The sequence below is a fragment of the Rattus norvegicus genome, chromosome 6 (genome assembly GCF_021556685.1).
Source record: "Rattus norvegicus strain SHRSP/BbbUtx chromosome 6, alternate assembly SHRSP_T2T, whole genome shotgun sequence".
Classification (NCBI taxonomy): Eukaryota; Metazoa; Chordata; class Mammalia; order Rodentia; family Muridae; genus Rattus; species Rattus norvegicus.
The window spans coordinates 143,557,066-143,569,544 of record NC_141539.1 but is presented as its reverse complement, the minus strand read 5'-3'; the positions used below and the strand labels follow the sequence as shown (position 1 = coordinate 143,569,544).

Sequence of the window (12,479 nt, the reverse complement as noted above, 5' to 3'; positions counted from 1 at the left end):
ATGCTGGGACCCACAAGGGGTGCTTCCCCAACCCCTAATGACCTCTCCCCAGTGATGCCTCACATCTATTGTACCAGCTTCCCCCTCTGTCCACAGGCATCTGGCCATCTCCGTCATAGTTAGAATTTGTATTGTTGTGATAAAACACCATGATCAAAAGAAACTTGTGGAGGAAGGGGTTTTATTTTGTTTATACTTTCAAGTAATAGTCCTCCCTGAGGGAGGTCAAGGTAGGAGCTCAAACAAGACAGGTACTTGGGGCTAGGGGTTGATTCAAAGGGCATGGAGGAGTACTGCTTACTGATGTACTCTTAAGCCCACAGGACTACCAACCCAGGGCTGACAGCACTCACAGTGATCTGGGCCCTCCCACATCAATTACCTATCAAAAGATGCAGCAGTCTTGTACACCAGCCAGTATGGCCAGGGAAGGTCTCAATTGAGGTTGCCACTTCCCAAATAACTATAGTTTGTGTCAAACTGACAGAAAAACAGCCATCACAATTGATCCCTTGTCAACCTGACACATAGACATACCAATGTGAAACCACAACTTTACTTTCTTGTTCATCCTCAAGGTCTCGCAATAATGTCAATATCACAAAATAAAGCTTTCCAAGTTTTAAAAGTCCCATAGTTTTAAAAAATTTCACTTAAAAAAACCAATGTCTCTCTAAAATCACATTTCTCTAAAATATCCAAAGTCTCTTTAAAAGTTCAAAGTCTTTCAACTGTAGACTTCTGTAAGATCAAAATAAGTTAGATTCTTTCCTTCTTACTCCAGGAGGTAAGAATCACTTCACAGTTATTCAGAACCAAGCAAATCCAGAGTCTAACAGTGAACTCTCAGTGTCATATTTACAGTACCCATAATCTTCTAGGCTACTAATGGCTTGCCATAATACATGCAGCTTGTCTCCTAGGCTCAAGCTCACTTCACTACACAGCTTCTGCTGTCCTTGGTAGTCAGCACATGCTACTGCATCTTCCAGATGCTTAGGATCTCTGCATCTGAGCTACACTTTGCCAATACCCTTCTGGGAGCTATCTTCAGGAATTCTTGTCACAGGCCAAGACTCAACCTCTCTCTAAGACCATTTCAACCCTAGGCCTTCTACTGAAACTTAAGTTACACTTTTGCCAGTGGCCTCTCTCAGCCTCTCTTTAATAGTTCATGCTATACAAGTGTCAAGTCCAACTGCTCTCCTTGATCCCTTCATACCTTCAAAATGAACACCACTTGAATGACTCTTATACTACTAAGTTCTTCTGTCAGCATGAGGTATATAACCTTGGCTCCCTAAAGACGACAGTTTCTGTGTGCTGACTCTAAGAACATTCCCCAAAGACTTCATCTCAGGAATAGATATTGGTCCCTTCTTTTTCGTTTTTAAAATTATTTATCCACTTTACAGCCTGACTGCAGTGCCCCCTTCTCTCCTCCCAGTCCCACCCTCACATACCTTTACCCTCATTACCTCCTTCACTTCTCCTCAGAGAAGGAGAAGCCAACCATAGGTACCACTCCATCCTGACACATCGGGTCCCAGCAGAATTAAGCACATCCTCTCCTACTGAGACCAAAAAAGGGAAGTCCAGGTAGGGAAAAGGGATCCAAAGACAGGAAACAGAGTCACAGACATCCCCTGCTCCAATTGTTAGGGGACCCACATAAAGATCAAGCTGCACATCTGCTACAAATATGTAGAGGGCCTAGGTCCAGTCCATACATGCTCTTTATTGGTGGGTTAGTCCTGTGAACTCGTATTTGGGTTCAGATTAGTTGACTTGGTAGGGTGTTTTGTTCTGTTTTGTTTCTAGAGTCCTTGACACATCCAGCTCCCTCAAGCCTTTTTCCACTCTTTCACAAGTCTCCCTGAGATCAACCTAATGTTTGGTTATGGGTCTCTGCATCTGTTTTCATCAGCTGATGAATGAAGCCTTTCATAAGACAGTTGTGCTAGGATCCTGACTGCAAGCACACAGAGTATCATTAATAGAGTTAGGGTTGGCTCTCTCCCATTGTTTTCATCTCTAGTTGGGGCAGTTATTGGTTGGCCATTCCCTCAATCTCTGATCAATCTTTATCCCTGCACATTTCATAGGCAGAACAGATTTAGGGTTGAAGGTTTTTTGGGTGAGTTGGTATCCTGCTCCCTCTATTGGTAGAGAAGCACTTAAAGAAATGTTCAGTGTCCTTAGTCATCAGGAAAATGCAAATTGAAATGACTCTGAGATTCCAAGATTCAAGTAACAGCACATGCTGGCAAGGTTGTGGAGCAAAGAGAACACTCCTCCATTGCTAGAGGAATGCAGACTTGTACTTTGGAATTACATTGGCAGTATCTCAGAAACTTGGAACAAGTTCTTCCTCAAGGTCCAGCTATATCACTTCTGGGCATATACCCAAAAGATGCTCCACCATACCCCAAGGACACCTGCTCAACTATGTTCAAGCAGCTTTATTTGTAATAGCCAGAAACCAGAAACAACTCAGATGTACCTCAACTAAAAAGTGGAAGAAGAAAATGTGGTACAATTATAAAATGGAACTTTACTCACCTATTGAAAACATGGACATCATGAAATTTGCAGGCAAATGGATGGAACTAGAAAAGATCATCCTGAGTGAAGTAACCCAGACCCAGAAGGATATGTATGGTATGTACTCGTAAGTGGGTATTAGCCATAAAGTACAGGATAATCATGCTACAATCCATAGGCTCAAAGAAACTAAATAACAGGGTGGGCACAAGGAAGGACGAGTGAATCTTACTCAGAAGGGATATAAAGTAGACACTGGAGGTAGATGGAGGGGTGGAACTGAGTGAAAGAGGGGTAAGAAGGGGAAAAGGACTGGGGATCAGGCGCGGGAAAGGAGTCAGGAAAGGGCTCTGAGAGAGAAGGAAAATCAGTGGGGGCACATCTCTGGGAGAAGCCAAAGACTTGGGATTGGAGAAGCTTCCTTGGAGTCCTTAGGCAAGACTCCTAACAGCTGGGGATATGCAGACTGAAGTGGGCACCTCCTGTAGCCATATAGGACTACCAGAGAAGGAAGCTTGTCTCTTCTAAATGACAGCTGATTCTTCAGTCCCAGCTGACCAGTATAGATTGTCCCAGAAAAGTAATGGTTTCACTTTATTGGTTTAGTCTCTTATTAATCACAGCTAGTTGTTCACATTTAGTTGACAGGAAGCCAAAATTCTTAAATATCACACACAGGCTCTAATAGAGACATGGTTTCCCTCTGAAACTTCATAAACTAGGATTCCATTGTCTGTATCTCTTTTAGTATTCCTGTTTTCCAAGTGTCCATTAAATGATGATCACTCAATGACTTGTCCAGCTCAAAGTTGTAAAGTACTTTCACAATTCTCTCCAAAATATTGAGGTCAGGTCTGACACATCAATACCCCATTCCTGGTACCAATTTCTATCTTAGTTGGAGCTTTCTATTGCTATGATAAGATCCTATAACTAGAGTCAACTTGTGGAGGAAAGGGTGTATTTCTCTTATACTTCCATATACCAGTCCATCATTAGGGGAAGTCAGGCATGAATCTGAAGGCAGAAGCTTGCAGAAACCAAGGAAGAAAATGGCTTCCTCATCCTTATTTTTATAACACACAGACTACCAGCCCAGGGATGGTACCACTCACAATGACCTGGACCTTCACACATAAGTCATTAATCAAGAAAATGTTCTACTGGCTTGTCCACAGGCCACATGGTAGAGAAATTTTCTTAATTGATGTTCCTGCTTCCAAATGACTCTAGCTTGTGTCAAGATGACATAAAACAAACTAGCACACTGTCTCTGGCACACCTCTTCAGGTCCTCTTTGCCTATAACTGCCACCCATCATTTATCTACTGATCACAGCCCCCTGGCCTTGACATCTCTCATTTACCTAAAACTCATCATGTACCTTGATGAAAACCCTTTGGATGATCACCTCAATGATCTCTTGGGACTGTATGTCAGCTCAGACCTCAAAATTGTAGAAAGTAATGGACATTTTCTTTTAAATTTTAGCTTCAGTATTTCCATGATGACTTGATTTGACTTTTCAGTTTGTGTTGACCTACTTACACTAATTTTATTTCTAGATTTTTTTTTCCATCAAAGAGTAAGGATAGGCCCCAACCCCATATACCTCATGACTTTGTTGGCCCTATAAAGGAAAAATGGCCATTATCATTTACAGCAGAGCTAGTTAGTAGCACTTGGAAGGTGAAGTTCACTAAACCAAATCTTTTGTCTCCACAGTCAGACATCCCCAGTAACACTAACTACAAGGCAGGGCAAGCTGATCCTTTTCTGATCTGCAGGCAGGATCCCAATACTCTTGGGAAGATTATGCTGAAATGAGTACAAAGTTATCTCTACTATATTTTAAAATACCCAGCCATCAACTGTCGTTTCATGGTCAGAACTTCCTTAGGAAACTGCTGGAGCTAATCTGGAAAATCAATGGGAGGATTCGGCAGAGCAATTCAGGCTGTCTATGTATGTCAGCTGCCACCCTAATCTCCTGGATGAGGGCAGACACTGACACTTGCTGTTAGCTGAGCTTGCAGATGGGAAACCACCCACAACACACACACACACACACACACACACACACACACTCACACACACACACACACACTAAGCAGCAAGGATTTTAGAGATAAACATGAGATCTAATTCTAACATGCTTCTGATCTGAATAGGAGCAGTATGCTTTAAAATCTTTTAATGCTACTGTTTAACCATTCTAAGAGAGACTGCTTCTTGGTATCTACTGAATGAGCAAAACAGGAAGAATCCAAAGTGTTCATGACCATGATTCCACAGGCAAGACCTTCGCAGTGGCAGTAAACACACACAGCATGGTTCATGGACTTTCACACAAGCACAGCTTGAAGAGTCCTATCCAAGTCAGCACAGACATCCATGCAACACAGCACACAAAGTCCATCACCTGTAACACAGAATATGGGCTATTGTGCAAATTCCACAAGAATTCTCCAATTCAGCATTGAATGTAGATTCACTCACAAATGAAACTTGTGGGGTAACATATAGATACAGCTCATAGATTCCCACATTGCTTCACAACACCCTAAATAAGAATCTGGATGAACAGTAAGCATGAATGAGAATGGTATGTGACCAAAGGGGCCATCGTGTCACACTGTTAAACTAGAGAATAGCAGCCTGGAAAGCTATCTTGATAGTTAGAGCACTTGCTGCTCTTGCAGAAAACTAGGGTTCAGTTCCCAGAACCCATATTGTAGCTTACAACCTTCTTAATTCCAGGTCTTAATTCCAGGAATCCCATGCTCTCTTCTGACCCCTAGGGGCACCAGGTGTGCACACCACACACTTACATACATGTAGGCAAAACACCCACACACTCGTAAACCTTCCTTAAAAACAGAGAAAGACAAAGGTAACTTCTGGATGAAAAATGTTAAGAGCAGCAGAAACATCTGGAAGGCTCTCTGTGCTGCAGCTGAGCTCAGACATCATGCACATCTCTTCACAGCATGCATTCACAGCAGTGTTACAAACTGGTTTAGTTTCTAATTTTATTTTATTTTGAGATGAATTTTTGCTATGCTCTCACCTCTGTCCCTGATCCTAGCCTCAAGCAACCACCTTCCTGGGTCTCCCAAAGAGCTGGGACTATAAGTAAGCACCACTTTTCCCAGATGCTCAACCTTGTTTTAGTTTATTTTTGAGTCAGGGTCTCACTATGTAGTCCTGGCTAATATAGAACTCTCTAGACAGACTAAGTTGTCCTCAGACTAAGAGAAGCCGCCTCTGCCTCTTAAGTGCTGGGATTAAAGACATGGCCCACACTCAGTCTAACCTGTTTTAATGAAGTGGAAACAAAGGCTAAAGGCATTAAATTCCTCATCAAAGATCATTACACCAGCAAATTGACCAAAAGCTGAGAAGCCATCCATGGAAGGTTCAGGAAGCTAGCATTGCAGGTAGCTTTAAGGAGCAGAGCTAGTTATGGGCCTGCTGCCTTCTATGTACACTTTGACACTACACACTGGGAGATTCAGCATTTGCAGTTTCTCACATGTTATGGTTTCCTACTTCCACTCATGGTGAAGTCATGTGGAGGCATGCTGGTGTCAGGGATAGGCTTTAATACTTCTGACCATAGACATCTCATTACTTGAAAATTCACTAAAACCTAGGAACCCAAAGGGTGGCAATTTTTCTCCCCACAGTGACAAAATATCCAACAAAACCAATGAAAGCAAGGAGGAGTGTGGTCAGACCCATAGTTGGAAAACATAGGCCCTCATGGTGGCAGCTAGTCACCACAGTTGAGAAGCAGAGGGAGCCATGTTGATGATGTTTAACTTGCTTCCTCTGTTTTACTAAGCCCAGAAACTCAGCATACAGCTGTCTCAAAATGCATTTGAGTCATGGGTTCCATTTCACGTAGCTCTATAACTGAGGCCTTTTGGTCCTTTATTGGATTTACATGCACATGTGCATAGACAAACATCATACATAGACCCAAAGGCATACACATGACATACACATGTATAACCATGAACACATGAGAACACACAGCAGTGCACATGAATAACACATACTAAAGCTTATGTGACATGCTCCTCATGTCTACTAAAACTATATTTTGTTAATATGCACAGTCCTTCTACAGACTGACTGTGTAGAGAGACCTCATCAACATCTCTGGAGACTCCTGTGAGACAGCTGCGCTCTCTCCTGCTTCTCTCTACCTCAGCATGCTCTTATTCTACCATGGGAACAGTGCAGGTGGCCCTGCCTTTACTTATTACCTCACTAAAACTCTAAGTGCTAGTTAATGACATCTCAGAATAAAACAACTGCCGTTAACAGTGGCTGAGGTGAATGTGGGACAAAGAGGTGCCACTGAGTTTGAATGTGGCAGTAAGCCCAAAGCATACCTGTAAGAGGAGCAACAATGTGATGTTTTGAATATACTTGGCCCAGGGAGTGGCACTATTGGGAGGTGTGGCCTTGTTGGAGTAGGTGTGTTACTATGAGCATGGGCTCGAAACTCACCTTAGCTGCCTGGAAGTCAATCTTCCACTAGCAGCCTCCAGATGAAGAACTCTCAGCTCCTCCTGCACTATGTCTGCCTGGATGCTGCCATGTTCCCACCTTGATGATAATAGACTGAACCTCTAAACTTGTAAGCCAGCCCCAATTAAATGTTGTCCTTTATAAGACTTGCATTGGTCATGGTGTCTGTTCACAGCAGTAAAACCCTAAGACAAGCAACTTTAGAGCTGTGCACAGACACTTTAAGGAGAAGAAAGGATACTGAGCTCTTGAGGGATTGGTTCAGAAAAGCAGGGCTCACATGGCTGCCAGATACCATGGAAAGCCCAGCTATACTGTGCCTTATGGGGTACTGTGTCAGTGTACAGACAAGTGACTGAGTCCTTGTCTTTGAACATTTGGACTAAAAGCTCTGCCCATCTGATCATTTGACTTTGCATTTTTTTCCTGTTCACAGGGCATGACCTCAGTGATTCAAATACAGAGTTTAGCCAAATCCGTCCCAGGTGAGTGAGTGAGTTTGGGCCTTTTTGGAAGGAACCATTCCTCAATGTAGCCACTATGAGACTGTCCTGCTCCGGACACCATGCATGCTCTGGGTAACTTATCTCTTCACACCAGTGGAATGAAGCAAGGCTTCATGAAGGTACTTCTTGATAAAGGCTGCCTACAGTCCATTGACAAAGTAGCCAGTCAGAAGAGAGCTATCTCAAGGCAGAGGTGAAGTGAGAGCCTGTGCTCATGGCTTGGCCCCAGAACCTCCATGGGAAGTGGGGGGTTGTTCTTCTATCTGCTCTTCTTATTGTCATGGCCGTATGTCACCATCCAGTCTGCTGAAGCTGCTCTATCTCCTGGGCCCAGAAGGTTCTCCAGTACAAATCAGTGCGCACAAAATGTGTGGTTCACCTTCTCTCCTCCCAGCTCTCCTATTCTCCTAACTATGAGTTTTCCTTCCAAAGTAATATACTGGCTCCACAACATTTTTCCAGTTGAATGTGTCTATAGGGCAAGAGAGACACCTATACACATTTGCCAAATTTAGATGGCAGGTGGTTTCTTCTTCCTAGGGAAGTAACTCCCTCCTCAGCCCCACTCTTGTTCCCATCAGCCATTCCCTCCTGTAGCCTAACACTATTTGACCTGGCACCATCCTGAGGTACTACAGATGCTGCCCCATGTTCATACCCCTGGAACTGCAGATGCTGCCACACCTTTAGATCCCATGCAACAGATTTGTAAAAGTGATAAAAACATGGCAAAGGATTGTGCTGTCCAATAGAGCTGGGGAAACTTTTTCTCTACTGTGGCAGTGACGAGGTGAGGGGTCAGAATTCACTTCCTTCTTTAGATAGGACATGCAGATTTACAAATGTCGCTGCTTTTAAAAGAACACTGTAAAATTGTTGAGATTTCACAGGTCATCTGAGAGTTTGCTGAAACCCTGCTCCAGAGAATGTCAACTGACTAGTTAATATAACACAGGGGCAAGATCATAGTAGTGGTAGTAAGGCACTCACTGTTTCCAGAGCCAGGGATGGCAACAGCAGAGACACCCAGTAGGACTACAGGACCCTTGCCAAAAGCAGAACCCACCAAAGGGAAGGCAGGACAGAGAGTTAGCCAGGGGCATGATGGTCTTTCTGTGGCTCCTGCGTATAATGGACAACTGTTCTGACTAGCCTCAAAGGCATGGCCAAGGAGGACAAGGAAGATTCCAATATAAAATCTCAGCATAGTAATACTGCACTTTCCCCTGTACAAAGGTCACCAGCAGAGTAAATGGCCTGTTCTGACAGATCCTTGCTGGTCAGAGGTGCCAAGGCTTCATGGAAACTAAGTCCCTTATAGCCCAACTCTTCATTTTGAGGATGGCTTTGATTCAGGACATCAGTAGAACATGTCATCCAAAAGGTGAAGAGACCACTGAAGGGATCCTGTGTTTCTTTATCGGGGTCAGAGGGTGTCACCACTGATTGCCATATGTAAGAGCCTAAGATGACAATGTTTTCATGAAGGTGTATGTCTGTCACCTACAGTGCAACCGAAGCCATGGCTCAGGCCAGAGTGGTGGCTGCAGGGCCTTTCATCCTCATACATGGGACATACTATTGGTATCAGACTGTACAGCACTTAGGATACTGATGATCTGAAGTAAGGGGAGATCCCAAGCAATGATGAATGCACACATATACACATAGTGCACAACACATGGGGTAGAACACATGTAAAGCATGAGGCCACACATTATACACATAGACCATATAACTCATGATATATCACACATATCACAATATATATCATACGTAATATACACAAATCACAGAACATACTATACATATGCTGAACATGATATATATACAATCTAGCATATAATACATAACACCCACATAACACATAAACCCTACACACACACACACACACACACACACACACACACACACACACACACACACACACACGGCAGTGGTTCCCAGGAAAGTGAGCACTTATATATGGGGTGACTGAGTTTATGAGTGATTGGTTGCTGAATAGTTTGTGTGTTTGGTAAGCTATAGGGGCTGACACAATGTAGAGCTGTGTCCCGCATTCCCTACAGGGTATGTTCTGAGCACCTTCTGTATTCTCTTTATGGGAGGAGATGGATGTTCTAGCAGACATCACAGAGTGAGAGACAGACAAGTCAGCATGGCCAATGTCTGAGCAAGGGTGGGGAACAGAAGAACTGCTCTACAGAGAGGAAGAGCAGAGAAGTGCAGGGGACGTGGGGCAGGGTGAGAATGAAGTTGCAGCTGCCATGACTCATTCAAAATCGAAAGAAGGGAAGACTTGGCAATGGCTGAAAATAGTCTTGGGTCTTAATTTGGTTTTAGTAACAGTCTGTTTTGAGCTTAAAATAGTCCCTTTACTGTCAACTAGCAGTTGACTCTCACTAATAAAAACTGATGTTTTCAGCCACAATGCACGGACAGTAAAAAATCACACAGTGGCATGCTGTGCAACACCACAGGGGAATTAGTATCTACTTCTAGCTACCCTAGGGCAGTAGGAAGTAACAGTGACAGATTTCATGGTGAAAAAGAACACCCGAGATTTCATACCTGTGCACACACATTTGCACACACACACACACACACACACACACACACACACACACACACACACACAGGCCTATACCCAGACTCCATGTCCAGATGAGCACTCATATTTGTGTCTCTATATCTACATGCGTGTGTGCTCAGACACATGTGCATACAAACTTACACGGTCCTATGCTCTTTTCTCTTTGAAACACTGCTTCCATGACATGAAGAAATATCACCTTCTCATGAACCATAACATCAACATCAGGCTCATTTAGCAAGAGGGTCCAACTACTGTTGACTCTATGGTACTGGTATTTGATTTCTTTCTCTTGTTAAAATCAGATCAAAGTGAAAGCACAGAGAATATCCTGTAGCCATGAGGAATATTTTTCTTCTAATTGGTCTACTTGGACTATTTGTTGGGAAATAAGTAACATTTTTTGTTTCAATAAGTAAAGAGCCAGTAGAGAGCTGAGTTTTAAGGACATCAAGTCTTGCTCTGTACTTGCTGTCAATTGTCCCTGAGTGTGGGTATTCCTTGGAGACAGTAACCTGGGACAGATCTTGCTAACCTACCCATGGCTGTCCTCTGCAGATGCTTCTGACCACCAGGATACACGGTAGTCAAGAAAGCAGACAAGAGTCATATAGCTTGGCATGGTTCCTGGCTTCAAAACATGGCCCTAAAGCTGATGCTAAGCTCAAAAACCAAGGAAGGCACTCCTGGCTGGTTAGCCACCTGGACACACCTGGACCCATTTCCACTTTTCAATGAGGCACTGCCACCCTCCAGGGTCTCGGGGTTCCAGGGAATAGAAGACAGAGCTGCCACTCACTTATTTCCTGTGAGGATGTATCCCTGTTGTTCCTCCTCTGAAGGCTGCACTTCCAGCTGAAGGCCTCCACTAGGGGGTCCCTGTGCTGCCAACTTGAGGTTTTGTTCATCCTCCCACACCTCTGGAGCTCGATTTTGGAACTGGTCCTCAAGCCTCCAGGGTTGGGGTTCTGAGTTCGGCTTCCTTTCCAATAGGTCTTTGGAGTAAGTCCGGCTCTTCACATGCTCCACCCCGGCAGTCTCCTCTTCCGAAGACAAGACCTCCTCAGGCTGCTCTGACTTCTTCATCTCTGCTCTGGAGGACTTTTCCAGAAGGGGAGCTTCAGGTAATAGAGGAGACCCATGGTCCTTCAAGAGGTCCCCAAGCTTGAAACTCAGACGGCTGACCTAACAAAGAAGAGAAGAAAGACCCACGATATGACATATAAGAAGGGACTGCCAAGACACAGGTTAGAAGTAAAGTCACATGGCAGAAGGACAGAAGGCTTCCCTGAAGGGTAATATGCAAGAAAGGAGGGCAGTGTCTGTGCAGAACTATATCTAGAGGAGACACCAGTCAAGGTGTCAGAGAAGTCACTTCACGGAGCTCTCTCCTACTCCTCCACCCTCCCTCACACACTTTCCTGGAGAATCTGATTTTGTATGTGATGTACACTGTCAGTATCTCTAGTTTTAAAGGTGATCCACATGGTGTCAAGACCCCTCAAGGAGCAATGAACACCTAACAACTGCCACAAATCTTAGTCATTGTTTGCCTAAGCTGAGCGCTCCCACATACAAAGATGTAACAAGAGTTGCTTCGTAAGTGTGAATTCAGCCTTTAAATAAACTCCTGGAGTTTGTGACCATCCATACCCCCTTTTCACAGTCAGGGAAACTGTGGCAGAAGAGAACCTTGGACTGAGCTCATTGGGGTGACATGCACTCATTCTAATGACATTCTGTCCCAGGTAAAGATGATGTTCCCCAGCCTGACCCCACTTTCTCCATATCAGGTTCCTTGGGCACACACTGGCATCTGCAGGAGGGTGCTAGGATTGTGGCTCATGGTTATGAACCTAGCACTTGCTTGCCCCACACAAGCCTCATTTCATCATCGCCCGCTCTCCGGCCTCTGCTTCATATACCTGGCCTTAGAGTAGCTGGACATCAAATGATCACAGTGGAGATCCTCAGTTCCAGATCTTGACATAGCATCTAACTTCTGTCAAAAGTGATATTTCCATGAGGACAAGGCCTCCAAGCTGTGACTCATGATGTGTACAGAAGCAAAAGCCCTTATCATTCTAGTGGAGTAGTTTTAACTGTGAAATTATATTTCTGATTTCACACTAGACAGGAACTGGGGGTGTGATTTCTTTTGTAACTTACTTCACCAAATACGTATATTTAAGAAATAAATAGCTGTGAGGGAAATCATTCCCACTTGACTAGAATTTATGAGTTTTCCTTTTGAATATGTGAATGTAATATACTTTGATGAAGACATTTACTCC

At 43.9% G+C, this 12,479-nt stretch overlaps 1 protein-coding gene across 10 annotated transcripts in view; it reads right to left on the bottom strand.

Moving 5' to 3' along the window:
* Ptprn2 (protein tyrosine phosphatase, receptor type N2) overlaps window positions 1-12,479 on the bottom strand; it is a 744,317-nt gene that overhangs the window by 409,315 nt on the left and 322,523 nt on the right. For all 10 annotated transcript variants that reach the window (XM_087552435.1, XM_087552436.1, XM_087552437.1 and 7 more), the window contains 1 exon segment: window positions 10,985-11,370. In XM_087552435.1, the coding sequence (XP_087408561.1) occupies window positions 10,985-11,370 (386 nt within the window).